Here is a 23638-nt window from a genome sequence, read left to right as displayed (position 1 = left end):
CAAAACAGGTGACACTGCAAGTCATCTAGTCATTACCTCTGTAATATATAGGATTATAATAATTCATGCTTATTTTTAAAATAAAATTAACTCAATGCCTTATAGTTGTGACTATCAATTAATTCAAAGTTTTGTATTCTGTGGACGATTAGCTGTAAAACAAAATCAAGTTAGCACGAGGGTTTAACAGGCTGTGTAAATAACATTGGAGGTTGGGGGTTTTTTTAATAATGTCTGTAGAAATGTGACTGAGGATCTTTTAGTCTTACTACCCTTTTTTCCCCTAGGTACAACTATAAAAATAACCAAGATGGATCATAGGTTACGGTGATTGCTGTGTTTGATCCAAATATGCAATGTATCTGCCATCATAATTAGAAAAACACAGTTTGGGAGCCCAATTGTGGAATTCCTTCTTAACTTTGCACCTCCGTGAGGCTGAGTCCCTCACACAGACCGGGCTCAAATGTTACCAAATTCCGTATTTCCCATTAAAAACATTCACCTAACTACAATATAGTTGGCCCAGCTGAGGCTGAAAAATTGTAAATACGCTTCAAAATATTACACCAGCTGAGCTAGTCGGATAATGTACATTTGGATTTACACGAAGATGGGGAAAACCCGCACGTTTTAACGCGTTTATTTGGAAATCTTTTGACGCTTTTGAGACGCCGTGAGGAGAGGCGCCGCCTGAGGGAGCCGTGCCCCACAGCCCAGGGAGCTTTCCCCAGGTAAACCTGCTCCATTTACCGCTGGGTGCGTGTACGCACAGACACCCAGCATCGCCTTTCGGTGATCCATAGGTGTAGATACACCAATTCCTAGGGACGGGCGTGTGACGGGGTTTAGAGCGAGCAGGCACCGCCCTCGTACCGCCCTCGCACCGCCCCGGGGCCGGGCCCGGCCCGCTCCGCCCCGTTCCCGAGCACGTCCGGGTCGGGCTCTGCCGTGAGGGGAAGTGCGCGCGGCGGCCCCGGCCCAGCGAGTGGCGGCTCCGGCAGCGCTGTCGCCAAGATGTCGCGGGGCTCCATCGAGATCCCTCTCCGGGACACCGACGAGGCGAGTCGGGCGCGGGGAGGGAGGGCGATCCGTGCCGGGGCGCGGGCGGTCGCCGCTGCCGCCCGTGGTTGTGCCCCGGGCTCGGGGCGCGGGTGTCGCTCGCAGCCCCCGTGGCGGGGTCGCAGGTGCGTGTCCGGCCACGGTCGCGCCGCGCTTTGCTGTGTCAGGGGCTCTTGGTGCTCCTCAAGCGGCGCAAGGACACAGCCAGGGCAGAGGACCCTCTCTGTAAACTTATTTCACCGTGGAGCTAAAAACTTAGTTTAACTTTTCTTTATTTAAGGTACGCTGTCACAAGCCAAGGTTAGGTTCAGGAGGAGTGCGTGGAGATATGCAGCGTGTAACAAAGTTTGACGTTAAATCATTCCATGACAGATACTAAGTTAATAGTGTAGTTAAATATGGTGTTGCAACATAATGCTTACAGGTTGAAGAATATTCTCTGTGAATATCTGTATCTCTACTATTTTGTATACATACACATATCATACATACATACATGTCCACAGAGACATTCATATATGCACAAATATATATACGGAAACAAATTTCTGTATGGCTGCCATTGAGGTTTTAAGTCTCACAAAATCACTTTATTCTGTAGTGTTTACATGTTTAAGGGCATTTTCTTCTGTGACAGAAATGTCTGTCTGGGGTGTCAACATGAATTGTGATCTTGGTGCTGCTGTTCAGGCTAGGACTACTTGGATCCCAAAATTCTGAGTTGATCACTAGGGAATACAATAAAATACCTCTCTAGTCACCCCTGCTCTCTTTTACTTCCATATTTATTTATTGTGTTAGTAATACCTATATCTCATTCATAACTATTTTAGTTGATGGATGAAGGCCATTATCTATCAAACAAGAGGTGCTATGCAAAATGAACTAAAATCAGTAAAAGTTAAACAGAAATATTTTTGCTGGTATTCTAAAGTCTTGTATAGTCAAAACTAGGTTTTATAAACTGGATTGCTCTAATTCAGCCTATAGAGGAGCCCCAGCATTGGTAATCAGAGTACAACAACTTCTTTCTTGCTGTAAAATTAACTTGTAACTCAGATGACTAATTATTAAAGGCAGCATGGCTGAGTAAGGTGGACTCATAAGCAGTTAAATTGTGTTCCCAAATATCCCATCTGGGGAGTACCTGTTCCTTTTTCCTCATTTTATAATATCAGAAGATTAGATCAACACAGGAGACTAATACTCACAAAACAATGCCTGAATGATGAAGAGTTCTTGATGTCATTTGCTGGTCATATCTACAGTTGTGAATATTCAGAAATTCAGCTGCTTCAGTAGTCTCTTAATTTTCTAGGGCATAGAGATGATTTTACAAAATTTCAGGAATCTGAGTTTTAGGTATTGATTTTCTGACACCAGATGACTTGGAAGGTTTTGTCTCTGAGCTAGATCTCTATATTACCTGTAGGGAAAGTTTTGGAAAGTCAGCAGTGTGCAGTCAAGTTGGTTATTAGCTGATTCTGAGCATGAGGTCCATAGTGAAAGAAGTTGAATTAGGATCTCTGCTTGTTCTCCCTCACTTGTATCCCAAACATTGGTTTGTCTTTTCTCTGAAGAGAGGCCATTGCTTTTATCTTGTACAGAATGCAATATATTGTCTCTCCTTCCTTTGTCCATAACCTTGTTTAAACACAAATACTTATTATGTTTTGTGCTCTGACAGGTCCAGTTTCCTTTCAACTGAATGATAGACAATGTTTTTAATGCTTTGTGAAAAGATGATCTGTGTTGTTTGGTTCTAGGTTATTGAGCTTGACTTTGATCAGTTGCCCGAGGGTGATGAAGTTATAAGTATTCTGAAACAGGAGCACACCCAGCTGCACATATGGATTGCCCTAGCGGTCAGTATGGATACAAATTGTGTATTTAAATATTGTATTCACATAATCACATCATGATTTCTAGTTCCATACTCTTCGGAGTGATAACTGAGTTCCAGACAGGTACTTTATGGGGTCTTTCAGTCTTTGATCATAGGCCAGATGTTTCTGATTGACACATGCATATTAGAATTTTAATTTAATCTCTTTTTCATGAAACAGTGCCTCTTGAGGGTTGCTTTCTATGTTTCCCCCCCCTCAATCCATAATTTTCCTGGTTTGTGCCTTTGATTACGTGCTTCATAAAAAAGGAGGGGGCAATATCTATACTGTGGAAAGTATGGTTAAATGTCAAAATGTCAGAAGAGGAAGAGCAGTGGATTCTTCACTTATAAACAGCTCAAAAAGCTGTTTTAAGGTGGTGAGGCACTGGCACAGGTTGCCCTTAGAAGTTGTGGATACCCCATCCCTGGGAGTGTTCAAGGCCAGGTTGGATGGGCCTTTGAGCATCAGGAGAGTGTCCCTGCCCATGGCTGGGCGGTTGGAACGAGATTATCTTCAAGGTCCCTTCCATCCCAGGCCATCCAATGATTCTAGCACAGAAAAATATTTGGCATTATCAGAAAACCTTTCTCTACATTTATTTCTGCTGTATCCCTACATCCTAGAGAAAGAGTCTGTGATACCTAAAGCATCAGCTTGGTGTGTTCTGTACTCACTGGAGTGGTGGTGTCTGTTCAAACTGTGTTTTGTAGCTGGAGTATTACAAGCAAGGCAAAACAGAAGACTTTGTGAAGCTGCTGGAGGCCGCCCGCATCGATGGCAACCTGGACTACAGAGACCACGAGAAGGACCAGATGACATGCCTGGACACCCTGGCAGCCTACTATGTACAGCAGGCTCGGAAGGAGAAGAACAAAGACAACAAGAAGGAGCTCATCACCCAGGCCACCCTGCTGTACACTATGGCTGACAAAATCATCATGTACGATCAGGTAAAACAGATATCTGATCAAAAAAATGCTTTTGTAAATTAGTGATTGTAAAGAAAAAAAATATTAGTTCACCAAAGGGAAGCTAGGAACTGCCCAGGCTTTAAAGTCATACGTAAGCAAAACTTGTACTTGAAATATATGTGGTGCCACCAGGGATAATTCTATCTAGCCTGGCACACCTGATAGAGCTACTTCAGTCAGATTTGGAGATTGGGAAGAAAGAATTGGTATTCTCTTGCTTGATGAATGTAAGAGAAATAATTTAATAGTTAATCTTTCACATAGTCCAAACTTCGTATTTTACAAAGATAAATGTATTGCATTTTCTTTCCCTTGTCTAGAATCACTTGTTGGGAAGAGCCTGCTTTTGCCTGCTTGAAGGTGATAAGATGGACCAAGCTGATGCACAGTTCCACTTCGTGCTTAACCAGTCTCCAAATAATATTCCTGCCCTACTCGGTATGAGTTTATGGATATTTGTAAAAGCCTGCTCTTTGGTTGAGTTTTGGAATGAATTATGTGCTTAAGAGGGTGTGTGTAGAGAGAATGTGATTGAGACACACATGGCAGAGACTAATTCAAATTTGGGGAGTACACATAGGTGGAAGAGCTAGGAAAAATGCAGTGCTAACTGGCATCTTCTGAGACCCATGGGCATCCATCCAGTCCAGCTATTTATGCTTCCCTGGTGGTGGCAATGAAGCTGGACACTCTGTTAAAGGTGAAGTTACCACTTGTGAGGTGTCAACAGACTGTACACTTGTAATTTAAGTTGTTTACTAGCCTCAGTAAGTATCTTTCCTCTGGACCAATAAGGAATTAGGTTTCTGCAGAAAAATATGAAAATGTAAATTTAATGTGTTTTCATGTTTGCTTTGTTCATACACTTGACATCATCAAAGGTAAGAAAAATGGTCATCTGAATTTTCTGTTAGTTTTTAACTGTATCTTTTGAAAATGGGCACAGCACAAGTTAACCAAATAATACTTGAATTTCTGGTTTATAATCTTTGTTTTATTCCTGGTATGTTCTAACAGGTAAGGCATGCATTTCTTTCAACAAGAAGGATTATAGAGGAGCCCTTGCCTACTACAAGAAGGCACTGCGTACCAATCCAGGCTGCCCAGGTAAGACAATATTTGCTACTGGAGGTATTTGCTGTACTTGCAAACTAACTCAGGTCTTCCTAATTCAAATTCAAAGGGCATTTTTGTGGTCTATATCTGTCCAAAGAATCCCAGCCCTCATTACAGAGGGATTTAGGCATTCACTGACTGAAGTATTTCTTAATACTTAGAGAAGGAAGTTGTGTTTAGGAAAATCCTGTTCTTTTTGGAGTATTACCCTTTAAAGAGGTATTGGAAAATGGGATTTTGCATATAAGAGAAATTAAAGTTGTATGGAGAGGGAGGGAACCATTCAAGTCTCTTGCAGAATTTCTTTATCAGTAAGCTCTTGGAATAAGGCTTCAGAAATAACAATAATGAAACAAGACATAAAATTCAAAATTCTGCTTAGAGTGTATGATGTGAGTTTTCCTGGTTTTATATTATTTTCTTTATGCAAAAATCTGGGAAAGTGATTTTAATGGCTGTAAAAGTGATACATGGCATTTAGATACATTAACTTGAGGTATTTACATTAGGGTCCTAAATACTTGAAAGTCTCTTGAGAGATGTGATAGACTGCCATAACCTGTCTGAGAAAAGGTTTATTGCAAAGTTAATGTGTGTTCTGTGGTCTGCTTTACCATAAGATTGATTGCTACAAAAGTCTTAGTTTTCAACAAACATCTTTCCTTTGCTCCCCTTTTTCTAATGGACACAGGTTTGAAACTGCTGTTTATAAATTCTCTATACTCTTTTATCACAAGTAGTCTGAAAGAGCACTATGATACGAATTTTCTGTATTAGCCCATCTGTATTTGGTCATGGAAGCTGGAGGATGATAAACAGCATGTGAATCAGTTGATCATTTGAGGAGAAATGCTAGCTAACTTGTTTTTCATCTGTGTTTTCTGAAGACCTGCTAGTTTGGGCTGAACTTAACTTGCCTAAGTTATGTCCAGCCCTTCCATCTGGCAATTTTTTAATGCTTTTCTCTATTATTTTTTAATACATTCCCATAAAAGTAATTTTTTATTTGTTTGGCATTGGAGTCTGTGGGAAATAGATCAGTGTTCTGGGATTTATCAAGAAATAAAGTCTTACTAATATGTTCAAGTTCATTTTGTGGCCAGCCAAGTATGGGCTGCTGCCTTAAAAAACCAGCAAATTGTTAGATGGCTTTACAGCCTTTAAGGAACTATGAAAAGCTCTGCTTTTGCTCCCGGTTGTGAAAAAAAAAGGCACAAAGTTGAAACTTTGGGATTGTGAGTGGTGTCCTGTTCTCTAGCCGAGGTTCGCTTGGGAATGGGTCACTGCTTCGTGAAGCTGAACAAGCTGGAGAAAGCTCGCCTGGCCTTCAGCAGGGCTCTGGAGCTCAATTCCAAGTGTGTCGGGGCCTTGGTTGGACTGGCTGTTCTGGAGCTCAATAATAAGGAGGTGGGTCTGGCTTAGCAGGAATCCATGCTCAGTTCACTTTCTTTTAGCTAAAAAAAGCAAATTTTTCATCCTTTCTAAGATAGTTCAGTTTTGAAATGGGTAATAACTTCTGTGGTTGAATAATTTTAAATCTGTGCTACAATTGAATGATATTATAGGTATGTGCTTGTGATGTGAGCAGCACATTCTGAATAGCTTTCTTCTGTTGCTAAAAGTCTTCAATTCTGTTATTTATTGAAGGGTTAGGTACAGAAAAACAGTGCTAGGTTAACTGTTTCATTAAAAATAATAAAACTCCATGGTGAGATATGTGAAGGAAAGTTAAGGTAAAAGACATATTCCCAGGAGGTTAGAACAATTTTTTTAGAAGTTTAGGAGTTAAGAACAAATTTCCAATCAAGATTCAAAGTTACATTCAGGCATGCATGCTGCATGGTAAACCAAAGAGTAGGCAAGAAGAAATTTTAACTGGGCTGATAAAAGTACAATTAAGTAGTGATCCACCTTTCTAGGTATTGTATCACTAGAAAAATACATGCAGATATAGCTTAGTTGGAATCATAACATCCTTAGCATGATTAACCATCTCAGATATATTATTACTGGAGGATGTGACCCTTGAGTGTTTTTTAAAAAAATAATATTGTTACATAATTGTATGTGGCTAAAATTTAGTGTGCTGCTTTCTATGGTTCAATAGCACTATACTATTCTATAGAACTATACTACTTCTTTCTACAGAAAGATCTTTTGTTAGCACAGAATGTCTGAAAATTTCTTGGTTTACTGCTTTGTGAGGGGAAAAAATCCCCTGTTATTACTTCCATGAAGAAACTAAAAAAGAGAGTGATTGTAAGAGGTTTTTTCATAAAACTACAGAAAGAACCAAAAATACTCGAGAGTCAAATTTTAATAAATTCCACAGATGAGAAATTGATAATATTTGGTATCTTTACCTTTTCCCGAAGATCTTTTGACTGAAGTCAAGGGATGAGCTCACTCACCTGAAGATTCAAAAAGCTGTGATTAAAAGCTGAGCCACTCAAAGATGTTTTGTGTTCTTTCTAAGAAATATATCACCTGTGTTTTACTTCAAACTGTTCTCACAATTTTGTAGTAAAAGTTAGTGTAATACTGAAGAGTTGACACCGAGAAGGGAGAGCACTCTGAGGAAAAGAGCCTCTCTGAATATCATATTAATTGGTATCTTTTTTGTGCTTAGATATTTCCAATATTTCTTCCTCCTAGAAGATGTTATGATGTCAGATCAGGGTTGAGATTACACTGTGCTCTCATTGAGGTCTGTCTGATCTGTTTTTCTTAAATGAAAGCACTTAGAGCTTTAGGATCTCTACCCATCTACTGGATTGGGTTCATGAGTTGGACATGAGACTCAAGGTATTGGAAAACTTGGGCAAATGCACAGTGGGATTATAAACCACATTAACATTTGAAAATGAAGGCAGGAAATATTCAATATCTCCTTATCCAGGTGTATTATTATGCTAGGTTTGGAAAGACTGCACCTGTTCAAACTGAAATTGATTTTTTAGCTGCTTTCATGTTATGTTTTAACCTCTTAAAACTTAATCCGTTCAAAAACACAGCTTTCTTCTCATCATTATTACAAAGTAAAGCACAGCTGTTAGATGATTTCTTGATAGCATTTTTGGTGTTTCTCTTCAGAAATAAGTGCACATTAAGCTGACATGCTTGTGATAGAGATTTCATAGTTGTCCTAAACAAAGAACAATTATTTTATCAATTGTAGATTTGAACTTGTAGGTAAATTACATTTTAACCTGTGGGAAGCTTTCTTTAAGGTGTAAAGCTTCTTTAGAAAAGAGTAAGTTGATGCAGTGATATTTCTGTTTAAACACCTGAAACTCACACTGATTTTAAAATGAGGTCTAAAGTTGTTGTTTAGAATTTGAACATGAAAATATCTTCATTGCACTGTTGAATGAATTGGGTAAATCATTGAAACCTAAACCATGCTGGCACTGGGGACACTGAACAGTAGAAGGAGAAGAAGGAAAGCTGTCAGGCTGTGAGTGTGACATGTCAAAGGACATCAACACTAAGTCTTTTGGGTTGTTTTGCTTTTTTTTTTTCCTAGAAATTCCTGCTGTGCTTCATTTCCTATTTTCCACCTATATGCTGCAGGAAGAAAAGCCTGTAGCTGAATTTACTTTTTTTTTTTTTTTTGTGAGCTCAGTATGGTGTTGTCAGAAATCCTGAGCAGCCTAGACTGAAGAATGGTTTTGAAGCTGGTAATAAGATACAGATACTGAGGTGCTGCTGATACCTGTCAATGTTTCATTTAGGCTGATTCCATCAAGAATGGTGTTCAACTCCTCTCTAGGGCTTACACAATTGATCCCAGCAATCCAATGGTGTTGAATCACTTGGCTAATCACTTCTTTTTCAAGAAGGTAAGACATCACTGAAATTTTACAGTTAAATGCTTGATAACCTCTTAACAATAAGAATTTTGGTGTTAGATTCAAATACATTTCATCAGGTGACTAATATCTGTTAATCTAGATAAAGAAGTGTGAGGTTTTTGGCCTAAATTTTGTATGAACTTTTCTCAAGAAAACCAAGGTACATGTACTTAAATCAAAATCAACTTTGTGTCCTGAAGGGGTTTTGGGTTTTTGATGTTTGGAATTGGATTTTTGGTTGGCTGAAGTTTTTGTTGGTTTGTTTTTCCCCTCCTCACTCTTCCATGCTTTAAAACATGAAATATAGAAAAGATTAGTAACAGCTAAAACTAAATCTATTGTTATTTAGTCAGTGCTGTGACTAAAGCTTTGTCATGTTTTCCAGCTATCCATGTTTAAATCATAAAACCACTTGACCATAAATAAAGTGAAGACTTCCAAATTTCATTTAACTTCCTATTTTTTTTTTTTTGTCAGGACTATGGTAAAGTACAACACTTGGCTCTTCATGCTTTCCATAACACAGAAGTGGAAGCAATGCAGGCAGAGAGCTGTTACCAGCTGGCAAGGTCTTTTCATGTGCAGGTAGGGCAGTTTTTAAAACTCCCCTTTGAGCTCACATTTTTAAAAAGTCTCTGTTATAAAAGTTCATGCAAAGGTTGCCTGTAAAAACACTGACTGTTCTTCATTTAATTCCTTTTAATTAGGAAGATTATGATCAAGCTTTCCAGTATTATTACCAGGCCACTCAGTTTGCCTCATCTTCTTTTGTACTTCCGTTTTTTGGATTGGGTCAAATGTACATTTATCGAGGGGACAAAGAGAATGCTTCACAATGCTTTGAAAAAGTCTTGAAAGCCTACCCTAACAATTATGAAACTATGAAAATCCTTGGATCTCTTTATGCAGCTTCAGAAGACCAGGAGAAACGGGACGTTGCAAAGGTGAGTTTTCCTTCCACCAGCATCGTGTTCATTTGCAAGAGTAGAACTTGGAAATCAGATTGTTCCTTAAGTTGAGTAAAACTCAGGGTTAGGTGGCTGTGGATGTGGAATATTTCATATGGGCTCTCATGAGGGGTTTTCCTGTCTGTGAAGAGTCACAACTTCTGGGCAGAACTGAGACTCCCCTGGGCTCTGGGTAAAGCATGACCAGGAATTTAGAGAAGCTCCAGCCTCATGTCTCTCTTTGGTACATGAAAAGGGCAGAATTCTTTCCATATATATATAAAATTGTCTGAAGATGGGAAGTTAGCTCATGATTTCCTGAAGAGAGCAAATCACCTGATGATACCTAGAAAGCACTTGTCCTGTCTGGGCTTATCTGGAAGGACAGTGAAGGACAGTGAATACCTTTTTAAATGAAAGGTATTTTAAATCTAATGTTGGGTAGATAAATGCAAGAAATGTTAGACATTTCTCTAGCTTTTTATGTTGGTGTAATAGCCTTTGTTTCTCTAAGACTTGAAGCAGGTGTTCTGTTCTACAGAAGAATAGAATAATGAAGGAAGGAAACTAATGCAGATTTATTACAGATGTTTAGGATGCTTGCTTCTGCAGTATGGTATATCTTTCTAGTGTTAAGGTGAATGCCTTCGCTTTTATTTCCATTTTTTAAACAGGCTGTGTGTCTTTGAAGTGGCATAATTATCTTCTGTTTTTCAGGGGCATTTAAAGAAAGTCACGGAACAATATCCTGATGATGTAGAGGCATGGATTGAGCTAGCCCAAATTCTAGAACAGACTGATATACAGGTATTATTAATACTCACTTGGTGAATTGTGTGTGTGCTTTTCATAAGAGCATGTAGAGCTCTTTCTCTTCTTTCTTTCATCCACTTTCTGTTTCTTTCCAAAGGGTGCTCTGTCAGCCTATGGCACAGCCACACGCATTCTGCAGGAGAAAGTTCAGGCTGATGTCCCTCCAGAGATCCTGAATAATGTGGGTGCCCTGCACTTCAGGCTGGGAAACCTGGGAGAGGCAAAGGTATGCAGTTACTCACAGTTTGAATGGTGTTTCTTGGTCACACTGAGGTTTTTCTTTGAGGACATTCTGGAGTGCTTCATTGCTCTTTTCTCTCTGCTTCAGAAATACTTCCTGGCGTCGCTGGATCGTGCCAAAGCAGAGGCTGAGCATGATGAGCATTACTACAATGCCATCTCTGTGACAACATCCTACAACCTTGCCAGGCTCTACGAGGCCATGTGTGAATTTCACGAAGCTGAAAAGCTCTATAAAAACATTTTGAGAGAACATCCAAATTACGTTGATTGTAAGAAACATTTGGTATTTCAGTTCTACAGATATCCTTATAATGCCAAAAAATCTTCTGGTTGACAGTGTCCTCTGCTCTCCTCCTGTCTGTCTTCCCTTGTTTTCACAGTAGCATTGGGGCTGAGTAGCCTGTGCTGTTTGCCACAAGCTGCAGCACTCATCATGCCCCAGCCTCATCTGTAGCCTTTTCCTGCTTGTTTTCCATTGTCACCTGCAGATACCCTTCCCAAAGCTTGTGGAGATGGGAGAGCTATTTAAAGTGGAGGGAGAACTATGTAACTGATGGATTCTGATTTCTTTGCAGTTTTTCAGTTGTCCTTAACTTATAAAGCAAATTTAACAGATTCATAATACTCTAATTCTTCAAAACCTGCAGTTTCTCTCTGGCCTTACATGGGTGCAAGTTCCTTCTTCACATCATATTTCTTGTGAATAGAATATGAAAGGTGCCTTAGTGTTTGCTGTCCTTAGCTGATGCATGGACAATATTTTCTTTGTACAAGATGACTTTAACCTGTTCTCTGATCTTTATTTTATTTTCTATCTTTATTTTCAGGCTACTTGCGCCTGGGAGCTATGGCCAGGGATAAAGGGAATTTTTATGAGGCTTCTGATTGGTTTAAAGAGGCACTTCAGATCAATCAGGTTTGTACCCCTATAAGTGTTTAACATTAAAACACTCTGAATAATAAGTTAACTTAAAATTTAATTTTCCTCTTTTTTGTGTTTTTAATTTGTTTAAACTAGAGGAAGGAGAGCTGCTAGATCTGCTCTCTTGTGTTTTGTTTGGGGTTCTTTTGAATATGGAATTATGTTTAAAAAGAGTAACACTTTATGCTTGAAAAAGAACCCTTGCAAAGGAAAATAGTGCTTTTGTAACTTAAAGTGAATTTTTATTTAGGATCATCCAGATGCCTGGTCTCTGATTGGCAATCTTCACTTGGCTAAACAAGAGTGGGGTCCAGGACAGAAGAAATTTGAAAGAATATTGAAGCAGCCCTCCACACAAAATGATACTTATTCCATGCTGGCTCTTGGCAACGTCTGGTTACAGACTCTCCATCAGCCCACAAGAGACAGAGAAAAGGTAATGGGCATCTCTCTGCCCTGTGTGTGGGTTTGTTTATCTTTTGTATGTTGTTAGCTATTCAGAGCCTCTTATTGTTGTCTGTTTGGCATCTTCTAGTCCATAAAACCTCTGGGTAGATCTTTTAATACCCCACTTTAGAAGTGAGTGATGAATTCGGGCATTTCTCTCTGCAGGAGAAACGTCACCAAGACCGTGCATTAGCCATCTACAAGCAAGTCCTCAGGAATGACCCAAAGAATTTGTATGCTGCCAATGGCATAGGTGAATATCAGACTCTAGTTTTGCTTCAGAGGTGATCATATTCTTAAGTTTCGTGCTTTATTAGAGAATTGTTTGTTCAAGGCCTGAGCACCGTACAGTGGAGCCCAGGAAATGGCAGCTATGTCAGTTTTTGAAGGGGCACTTTATTGAAGTATATTGAATTTTCTGTGCTAGGAGTGCACAGTGCATGAAGCTGGAAGCTCACACTGTCCATGTTCCTCTCCCCTCAGGAGCTGTCTTGGCACACAAAGGATATTTCCGTGAAGCTCGTGATGTTTTTGCCCAAGTGAGAGAGGCCACAGCAGACATCAGCGATGTGTGGCTGAATTTGGCACACATCTACGTGGAGCAGAAGCAGTACATCAGTGCTGTGCAGATGGTAACATCTCCACATTGAATTACCTCCTGTCTTGGCTCACATAACTTCTAGATGTCTCTCTGTTGTCAGGGCAGCTGGGAAAGTTTCTGAGCAGTGTTTTAACAAGTTCTAGGCCTATTTCTAACAAGCTGTTGGCTGTCCAGTCTAGATTTAGTAACAGACTGCCAAATGTGGGTATGGGGTAACAAAGCACTTACCATATTTTATACTTTTTTTTGGTAGCAGGGTTAGAATTTTGGTTGTGGAATAAATTATTAGCCAGAGTGGTTTCAGTCAGTGTAGTTACTGTATGTGATTTACATGCAGATATTTCCAAAGTAAGTAAATACAATTTGCTGCTGGGATTTTCTTTTAAATAGCAACAATTCCCATTTTTGTTCTTATAAATGACCACATAAATACTTTAAGAGTTATCCTAAAAGCTGACTGGGCTGTAATTTCACTCACCACAGTTAAAATCACAAAATAATTCATGTTGAAAGAAAGCTGTTGAGGTCAGCTAGTTTAACCTGACCTGCCCAAGCAAGTAAATGTTCAAGTGTCAACCTGTTCTGAGTAAATTGACTCAACTAGTTGATGAAAAGCATACAAATAAGCTTAAAAGCACAGCATATGTTGAACAGGACAGAAACTAAGAACAAACTTGTGTCATTTAAGATGCATGCTTATTGAGGCTCAAAGACACTTCATTCAGAGCTATTCTGAAGCTTTTTGTGATGCTTAATAAAGAAGTGTTTACTGGCCTTTCTTACATGCTCAGGAGCTCAGTAGTCACTGTCCTGCAGTGAGCTATTGTTAGCAAGCTTTGGCAACACAGTCACATTCACTCTGTTGTGCTTGAATGGGGTCTGTTGTTTTTTTAGCACTTCGACTATTTTTATTGACAAAAAGCCTAATGAAAATCTCATTTTAGCAATTGCTTAAGCAGTGAATTGCAGTGGGGGAGTGGGTATCACTTTCATCTATCGATTTGGGAGAAAAAATATTTTACTAATTTGCTGATTTATTTAAGAAAAGGTGTTATTAGAAATGTGTTTGTTTACTGAAGTGTTTTATTGTTCCCTGGGTTTTGCTATGCAGTCACAGTGTGAAATACATTATATTGGACTCAAAGGGAGACAAATTGAAATTGCTAGCCCAGCTTACTGCAGCCACGATAATTATCCTACTGAGTTCTCTACCCTAAAGCATACAAATCTGAGGCAGGCTTGAGCTAAACACAGAATCTTGGATGCTGAAGGTGCTCACCACACAGGGAGATCCAAGAGTAACAACCTCAGGTGTTGCAGTTCAGGGCAATTTTTCTGTATTTGAGCTGCAAATAAAACTTACATTATATTCCTTCCTATTTTGGAGGCTTAGAGAGGGTGAAGGGTTCCTTGATAAAAGAGTATGTCAAACAGAAGGTGCTTTTTACTGAAAATGATAATATTTGCTATCTTTTAAGCCTTTAATTCTAGACCCACAGAAGTTATAGTAACAAGTCATCTTTTACACTTTAGAGAAACTGATATCCCTTGGCATGGGTAAGTTCCTCAGCTGGGTGGACAGAGCAAAGCTGAGTTATCTGGAAAGTCTGAAGTTTTTTTTTAACCAATTACATTAGATATATAGAATTAGTATATAGATATATTTCAATTTATAAAATATCTTATTATATGAATAAAGAAAATAGATTGTTTATTCCCCCCACATACTGTGGAGAATATTTGAGTGATCTTCAAATGAGTCATGTTGGTTGGACTTTGTTGCAGTAAATGCTACTTTAAAAAGTATTCTTTTGTACCTAAGACCTACAGAGCCTTCTGGGCTGCAGCCACTTTCTAGAAAAAATCAGGTACTTGCTATGGAATAGGAGAATGTTCTGATCACTGAAAGGGAGGCATCCATGTAGCATAACACACTTCTTTAAAAAACAAAAGGCATATTAGCAGTAATGCTTTTTGGGATTAGAAACATTTACTAGAGTTTGCTAACCAAAATAACAAACCACTGTTGCCTCTTACTTTGATTTTTTTTCTTTTATTTCAGTATGAAAACTGCCTCAGAAAGTTCTATAAGCATCAAAACACTGAAGTGTTGTTATATTTGGCCCGGGCACTGTTCAAATGTGGCAAATTACAGGAATGCAAACAAACTTTGTTAAAGGTATGGATCTAGAACATCATGGATCACAGAATAAAATTACTGTTAGTTGATGTGTATTTGTGTTTCTTTAAATTTGGTGGTCTGGGGTTGAAATTATGGTGTTTATTCTCTTTATGTCATTTCTGTATCACGTTGTAGCTTATCATAAAAACGTGGTTTTTCCAGGCCAGGCATGTGGCTCCAAGTGATACAGTCCTCATGTTTAATGTGGCTTTAGTGCTGCAAAGACTTGCTACCTCTGTCCTGAAAGATGAAAAAAGCAATCTGAAGGAAGTCCTTAATGCTGTGAAAGAGCTGGAGCTCGCCCACAGGTAAAAATCGTTTGGTTTTAATCCTTATAATCCATGTTGTTGTCCCCTTACAGTGTACTTGCAGTATTGAGCACAAATCTGGTTAGAAGAGCAATCATCTTCTACAAGGCACTATGTAATTCTAGAGTTTCTAATAGGAAAACAAAATATTGAGCCTGACAAAACTGTGTGTTCAGATTTTGTTCCAGAACCAGTTTTGTTTGACCAGGTCCCAATATGTGTTTCTCAAAGTTTTGTTTTTGCTGTGACCAAGATGCTCTTCTTCCCAGAAATGTACAGTTGAAAAGATGTTGATAATTATTCTACAACTTGAATACTGTTTTATGACTTCTTTCAAAGCCAACTATAAGGCTTAAAAGCAAATCTGTTTATCTTACATAAGTATAATTAATGACTAGCAGTCCCTAAAGATTATTTTCACCCTCCTTTTGGTAAGTAAAACCCAAATACTGTCACAGTTTAAGAACAGAAACAGTTTCTTAAGTGCATTTGAGATATTTTAGTTCTGTTTAAAAAACAATAATAGAAAATTTTGTGCAGACACCAGTATGATTAATCTGATCCAGTTGTCACCATCCTTGAACAGAGCTTTCAACCATTTATCCTTCTCCTAGGGGTAGCTGGTGCATGATTTGTGCATTCCTAGCTCTGCTGTTACGTTGAGGATGGAAGTTCTGACTTAAATTTAATTAGAAGCTTGTTATTTGTTGTCTTGAAGAAGTTGCATGAATTTATTTTTCCCTATTAACTGCAATTTTTGGAACATACTCTCCATAGTCTAGACCTCAAGCAAGGAATTTTTATATTCATGTACCCAAGAATTTGAGTCTAGCACAAAACCACTTCATTTGGAATGTGCCTGAGGGTATATGGGAAGAAATGGTGGCAATCTTGAAAGTTAGAAGTAATTTTCTTTTAAATTTGAGAAACTTTTCAAAGCACTGATCATCATATCTTACTTGGAAGTTTGTTGTATTCCCAAGGGCCTCTCCACTAGGTCAAGGAGGCTGTTCTGAAAGGATTTTTGATAAACAAGTTTCCCTTCCTTCTCTTATGCTGAATTCAGGCATGTAATCTGTGACAGATAAATCAATCTTTTGGGTCAGCAATGTACTTACTGCTAGGAGCCAGCATATGAAATCTCAGAACTCTTTTTAGAATGTTTCCTCTCCAGAGTGGTTTTAGAATGCTTTAGATTTGAGTATTCTGAATGCACTTTTTAACTGTTAAAAGGTGCTGTATCAAAAGATGTTGGCACAGGGGAAATTGGTGGGATTTCCTCATCTGTTGAGTTCTACAGGTTTGTAATTCAGGAGTAAATGGTTTGTTTTAAGGCAGAATTGCAGTAAATATGTAAGTAATGCTATCTTTGCTTACTTTGGTTTCTTGTGATTTCCTCCAGGTACTTCAGTTACTTGAGTAAAGTAGGTGATAAGATGAGATTTGACTTGGCACTTGCTGCTACAGAAGCCAGGTAAAAAAATAAAACAAAAACAACCCACAAAGAAGTCCTTCATTCAGATTCTAAGGGGAATATTTTTGTCCTGTTTTTGGGTTTTTTTTTTTAAGTATTAAAACTAGATTCCACAATTTCAGCTGTCATTTTGTTAGAACAATAGAAACACAAGTGCAGGGTCACTCCCTACTACTGTTTCATTCTTTTCCTGAGTTTCACTTCTGCAGATTCTTGTAAGATTTCCACAGCCCCATACAAGTACCATGTGTTGGCCATCCTGCACTGAATGGGTATTATTGAAGCACTTTGTGGAGAGAAGAAAATTTCAATATTAAAAAAATGTCATTTTGGCATCAGCTGAGAGGTGGTTGAAAGAACCTTGCTTTAATGTTTTGTGTGACTTGGACAGTTTATGCAACCTTAACTCTCACACTAAGGGGTTTCTAAAGCTTGAATTTTGCCCTACCTTTCCAAAAAGATTTGTTAGGTTGTTGGGATTAAATACAGGTTCTTATTAACTATACTTCTGAAGCTCTCCAAATTGGTTGGCATTTTTCCTTTTATGTTCATGTGTGGGTTTTCTGTATATGAATTGGCTATGTTTGAAGTGTGAATCAATATGTTGTGAAGTGATCCAATGGAACATAAATTAGCTTACTAAAAATGCTTTCATTTTCTCAAAAATCTGCACTGCTCTTCTTTGTGCTATTTCAAGTAGCTGGTTTTTTAGTTCACTGGGGATATGAATGGTGTGTTGTGATGCAGACACTTTATAAAAGCATTTCTTTTTGTGTTTGCCACCTTGCCTTACCTGAGAACCTTGGATTTTGCAGGCAGTGCTCTGACTTACTGAGCCAGGCCCAGTATCATGTGGGCCTGCATTTCTTTTTGTGTTTGCCACCTTGCCTTACCTGAGAACCTTGATTTTGCAGGCAGTGCTCTGACTTACTGAGCCAGGCCCAGTATCATGTGGGCCTGCATTTCTTTTTGTGTTTGCCACCTTGCCTTACCTGAGAACCTTGGATTTTGCAGGCAGTGCTCTGACTTACTGAGCCAGGCCCAGTATCATGTGGCTCGGGCACGTAAGCAGGATGAGGAGGAGAGGGAGCTGCGTGCCAAGCAGGAGCAGGAGAAGGAGCTGCTTCGCCAGAAACTGCTTAAAGAACAGGTTTCATCCCACTAAATTCTGTATATTGCATTTTATAAGTGCACACACTGACAATATGTGCTCCTGCTGCTCTGGGGTGGTACCTAGTACCTGTTTTTCTTAGTCATAGGAAGTGCCAGCTGAAAATATTGCGGCTAAAAGGTGATGCTCTTTCTTCCCCATAGCCTCAGAAATATTTAATTGTAAAATGAAACAAAATAGATGTGCTAGAAGTTCTGCCATCAGCCTTTTACCTTTTCTACCATGGGCTTTTTTGTAGAAAACTTTTTTTACAAAACTTTTTCTTTTTTTTTGCCATGTGCATCTTCTGCTGTGACACAGAGCATCAAAAAGCAATTTTCCAGTCTCCTGACAGCAAATCATTTCTGTGCCTGCTGTTATAATCACCGTGGGGTGCAAATACAATGGTAATGGTTGGCTTCCTTGGTGTTTCAGGAAGAGAAGCGCCTGAGAGAAAAAGAAGAGCAGAAGAAACTTCTGGAACAAAGAGCTCAATATGTGGAGAAGACCAAGAATATTCTGATGTTCACTGGTGAAGTAGAAGGATCAAAGGAGAAAAAACGTGGTGGCGGTGGAGGCAGGGTAGAACAGAATGTTTTAATCTCTTTTTTTGTTTTTTATTTCTTTTAAATCCTTCATTTTCCCCTTCTGATATATAGTCTCTTGCAGGAGCACAGGTTTTTAATTTCAAACTCCTAGGTTCTACTGAGTTAAATTGCACAGGTTTAATACTAAAATGTCAAAATTGGAAGCTAATACTTAAAAGTTCTGAGCATGGTGGCATCACTAAAATGTGTTCAATTGTTAAAAATAACAGAAGATTATCTTATGTGCCAATTCTGAATCAGTTTCTAAATTATACCTCTCTGGTGCTAACTTTGCATTGTCTCTAGAAGGTCTGTATTTTCATTTCTTCCAGAATATGTTCAGCTAAATTTCCATTTTGAAGTGTTTCCTGGGAGCTTTGTAACTGGGATGTGAATAATAGGTTGTGTTGTCTGTGTTTCTTACAGCGTTCCAAAAAAGGAGCAGGGGAGTTTGATGAGTTTGTCAATGATGACAGTGATGAAGATCTGCCCATTTCTAGAAAGAAAAAGAAGAGGAAGGGCAGTGGCAGTGAACAGGATGGGGAAGAAGAGGAGGGTGAGAGAAAGAAGAAGAAGAGGAGGAGGTAGCTGATACTTTAATTAATTGAATTTTAATTAATTTCAATTTAATATTAGACTTCCCTGAGCAATAGTAGGGCTTTTAAGTAAATTCTCTGCAGTGTTTTGTAACAATTTAAAAACAAACTCGTATCAAGATGTCACAAGATTATTTTTTACTAACACGTTATACTTTATAAGACTTAAGCAACCACTCTGCAAAAGAAATAGGAGTAACACTTGATGAACATTTCTGGACATTTCTTGAGACTGGTATTTTTGTATTTTTTAAGGGTTTTTTGCAATATTATGCTTTATGCCATATAAAATGTGTTTCTGTTCAAGACCCCAGAAGGCAGAAGAGGGGAGTGATGATGAGGAACACGAAAATGGCCCACGGCCTAAGAAGCGACGTCCACCCAAAGCAGAGAAGAAAAAGGCTGTAAGTTAAACCCTGAATAACTGCATCACTCTCTAAATATGTATTTGGAGTTCAGCATTACCCTGGTCAAGAGAGATTTATTAGTGTTGAAAATTACAGCAAAACCTCCTGAAGCCAACTGCTCTTGGAGCTTATTTTTATCCTTCTCCCATGTTGCTATTGCTGCTTCAAGGATGAAAAGCCATCTAGGATCAAGTGATAGTAAATGGAAAATTTTTTCAGGGCTTGTCTGGTTTTCTGAATGTATTTCTACATTTGGGCCCTGTGCCACATGAACAAGCAACTCTTTGTTTTCCCCCTATACAGCCCAAACCAGAGCGTCTGCCTCCTTCAATGAAAGGAAAGATCAAATCAAAAGCCATCATTTCATCAAGTGATGATTCTTCTGATGAGGACAAACTCAAAATTGCTGATGATGGGTAAGAACCTTAATTAACTTTGTATGAACTTTTCAATGCATGCCTTCAAGAGAAAATGCAGTGTTAATGAGATAACATGAAGATAATGAGAAGTTTTTCATTGTACTCACAACATCCCTTCCCAGCGCAAATTAATTCCACTCATTTTTCTAAAACTGGTGTGAAAAATGCATGTATTTTATGATTGACTTTTCGTAAATATTAAAATGAATATTATATGTGTTGTGTTAGAAAGTAATGCTGTATTAATTCTCTTATGTACTGTGTTAAATATAGTTTTAGGTTAGAAAAAATGTTAAAATAGAAACTATGCTATGTAAGATACTTTGTTTAAAAGGAAGGACTCACAGTGAGATAGCAGTCACAGGACACCTAAATCTTTCAGAGAAAAAGAATTTATTGCCTTCTTATCAGAAGAAAGGAACTTCTTCCCGCCTCAAAGGCACTGTTAGGATTCGGAGGATGACCAGACAGAATCCTGTATTTGAATGGAATTTATGCATCATGTATGAGGTGTATGAATATGCAACAGGCTATTGCTTTTAAGGGTTAATCCTCTGTTAACGTGTGTCCTTTTTCGAGCTTATGCTGCCCAAAAAAAGGTACCCGGACGTCTGTGACTCTTTGTCTGTATTGACTCATATTGTCCTAATCCAAATTGTCCAAATTATTATTACTCTAATTGTATTACTGTTTTTATAACCATTTTATTACTATTAAGCTTTTAAAATTTTAAAAACAAATGATAGGCATTTTTCACAACTAGCATTACCCAAACCCTGGTGTCTTGCTTTATGTATCAGCTAAAGGGAGCACCTTTTAATACCATTTTTTCCCTCTGCTTTTCCCCACAGGCACGCTAGGAATAGCAACAGCGATTCTGAGGAGGGGGAGCAGCAGCACAGCAAACGCATTGTTTCCGACAGCGATTCCGATAACAGGAACAAGTCGGGCAGCGAGGCCGGCAGCCCCCGCAGGTCCGGCGCCCGCGTCTCCGAGGAGGAATCTGACAGCGACCGGTCCCCGAGGAAGAGGCGGCGCTCGGAGTCGGAGCAGTCGGACAATGAGTCCGTGCAGTCGGGGAGGAGCCGCGGCTCCGGCGGCTCCGAGAACGAATCGCGGCCGGCTTCGCGCAGCGCCGAGTCCGACCGGGACTCCGAGAGGGGCTCTGACCACGAGGGGTCTGCCAGAGCTTCTGGCAATGAGTCCGAGCCAGAGGCGTCCAATGATGAGGGCTCTGAAGGGGGCTCGGATGACAGCGATTAGAGCTGAATTACAGACCCTATTTTTAAAAAGTTAATGTAAATACATCTCAGTTACAGGGAAGATAGAATTTTTATACTTCAAAACTGTGATTTAAAGAACCTTAATGTTTTAGTAAACTGTTGTGAGACCTTCTTGTGATTCTTTCTATTAGTTACCGATGGATGTTTCTCTGAGTTGGCTTATGGTGTATTTTTAAATTTAAACCACTGTAGGTGCACAGAATCTCTGTCCTGTAGTCAGCACACCGAGGATGGAATGCATGTAAAAACTATGGAACATAAAATCTCCTTAGGTGGTTCAGTGTGGCTGAAACTTTGTTCTGTGATTAAAGATGCATAGATGGATCTTAAAATCCTACCAGATGCAACAAAGAGCTGTGGATATTTATCTTTTTCCTCACTCGGAGTAAAGGTCAGTAGGGAAGTTTTTCTTACTTTCTGTTAAAGAATAAATGTGCCACAATGCAGCTCTTTTATGTTTTCAAGGGTTTGTTCTTTTGCTTCTGTTTTTGTGTTAAATCAGTTGAAAATGTGCAGATCTTAGAGAAATTTTATAAACTAGTGATGCAGATTTAGATGAAATATTTAAATTGGCTGGTAAAGACATTTGGGAGAACTCTGTATTACTTGAGAAAGGTAAAGCTGCAAGTGTCACAATAAAATGTTCTTGCTTATTTGCTTGGAGTGATTTATTTTACTCCTTAGAAGGTATAAGCAGAATACCTGAAAAAGTTGAATTTGGAATCTCTATGGAGGAAGTGGTCCTCCCTATATTGTAAGTACATGGCTTGGAACTAAGTCCTTTCACATAATGTGTTCAGGAATAACAATGAAAAATTGCTGTGCTGTAGACTAAATTGGATTTCTCTCTGTGGTTCTGAAAAGGAAATGTTTTCCTCTTTTTCATTGGTCATTAATTCCTATGTCAAGCATTTGCTAAGAGAAGATTCTGTAGGTCTGGATAGTGTATTGCTACCGATTCTAATAGATTGTATGGCCTAAATATGTTGCCTTGTTTTTAGGAGCCTGGATTGTCACTACTGATAGTTCACTTGAAGCACTAAGTGAAAGTGAAGTTTCCCATGCTGCTATTTCTGGTTTGTTGTGAGCATGAGCTGTTCTCATTGTGGATGGGTTTGTTCATGTGTTTGTGGGCTGTTGGTAACCATAGCAGACAGCAGGATGCAGAACACTCGAGAAGTCTCTCCTTGTGGCTCAGTTTGGTATCAAGTTTGTATCTGTGTTCTTATCTAAAGCTTAGCATCAGAGTAGAAGAACAACCCTCATGTTTGCTGGGTCAGAGCAGAGCTGAATCATGACCCAGAACCACAGAGAAGCAATGGATAGCTGAGCTGGGAATGCTTGGTGTCACATGGCTTCATTTATGAGGCTGTGGAAAGTGTGAGGAAATTGGTGCAGCTCAGGAGAGCTGATACATGCAAAGTGAAACAAACAAAGCACAGACAGCAGTGGCAGGTGTGAGAGTAGCCAGCTCTTAAAAATAGGAAGGAAAAAGATGTACAGCACTTACTATGGGATCTTAGAAACTTTTCTCTGCCTGAAATACACCTTTGCTGTCATAGCTTTATGATGTTACTAATTCTGTCTTCCTTGTGAGAAGTCTGCAGATTTTGTTTGGTGCTGTATGTACAGAAAATACATTTTGTGTTGGCTAAAGATAGCTCTAGATGAAGAAGTGCTGTGTGGGTCTTCAGACCTAACATCCAGCTGGAGAGAAACGATTTCTGGAAGTGTAAAATAACAGGGATTTTCAGACATCTCTTGTGAGAGGTATTTTTTGTCTCTCCAGAGAAAGGAGTTGTGTAAGGAGAGGTTATGACTTAATACAGCTTGAACTGTGTGATGTACAAGAGACCAATCAACAGGGACAGAAAGGGGACAAGGGATGCTTTTGCTTCACTATTCCTCTGCTTTTATGTAGCAAAAGAGGAATCAAAAAGCCACCAAAAACCAGAAGTCATTTTCTTTTTTCTGCCCTTTGAGAGGAAAGTTAATGGGATGATTAAGATTATGTAAAAAGTCGTGTGTTGCTGTAATTGGAGAGAAAGCTGTGTTTTAGCTTAATTCATATTTTCTAATGCTTGTTTTTTGCAAGTGCTGTGGTGGAATAACATTGCCGTAATTCTCTCTTGGCAGCATTCCTTGCCTTCTGAAGTAGGTGGTTGGCTTGCAGCTATTAAATTCCTTTATTTTTAGCAGTAATCTATTCCTGGATGAAATACAGCAACTTAGGAGTGTAACAATGCCTTGCTAGAGAAGTGCTTTATTCCTAGTTTGTGTTTTGCATCCACAGTGTTGTGATGTGCATTGCATCCATTCAATCCACAGTTCCATGGCTGCAGGAAGTGTTCCTGCTGAGCTCTGTTG

At 39.0% G+C, this 23638-nt stretch overlaps 1 protein-coding gene across 2 annotated transcripts; it reads left to right on the top strand.

The window, feature by feature from the left end:
* Positions 1-494: 494 nt before the first annotated feature.
* On the top strand, positions 495-21905 carry CTR9 (CTR9 homolog, Paf1/RNA polymerase II complex component). 2 transcript variants are annotated; one of them, XM_058806577.1, is made up of 25 exons: positions 495-734; positions 2829-2927; positions 3662-3901; positions 4243-4360; positions 4940-5029; positions 6297-6445; positions 8773-8880; positions 9370-9477; positions 9600-9836; positions 10557-10646; positions 10750-10878; positions 10981-11164; positions 11723-11811; positions 12068-12253; positions 12430-12517; positions 12748-12896; positions 14928-15044; positions 15210-15355; positions 16758-16829; positions 17844-17979; positions 18415-18561; positions 18993-19150; positions 19470-19566; positions 19873-19985; positions 20840-21905. In XM_058806577.1, exons 3-25 carry the CDS (start codon positions 3764-3766, stop codon positions 21249-21251), a joined length of 3261 nt encoding a protein of 1086 aa, XP_058662560.1. In that variant the 5' UTR covers positions 495-734; positions 2829-2927; positions 3662-3763; the 3' UTR covers positions 21252-21905. The 2 variants fall into 2 exon arrangements, with proteins under 2 accessions (XP_058662560.1, XP_058662559.1); XM_058806576.1 differs by lacking the exon at positions 495-734 and adding an exon at positions 947-1062.
* The last annotated feature ends 1733 nt before the right edge of the window (positions 21906-23638 follow it).

This window comes from Ammospiza caudacuta, chromosome 6 (genome assembly GCF_027887145.1).
Source record: "Ammospiza caudacuta isolate bAmmCau1 chromosome 6, bAmmCau1.pri, whole genome shotgun sequence".
NCBI classification, from domain to species: Eukaryota; Metazoa; Chordata; class Aves; order Passeriformes; family Passerellidae; genus Ammospiza; species Ammospiza caudacuta.
The sequence above is the reverse complement of the archived record's forward strand: the minus strand, read 5'-3'. Positions and strand labels throughout refer to the sequence as shown.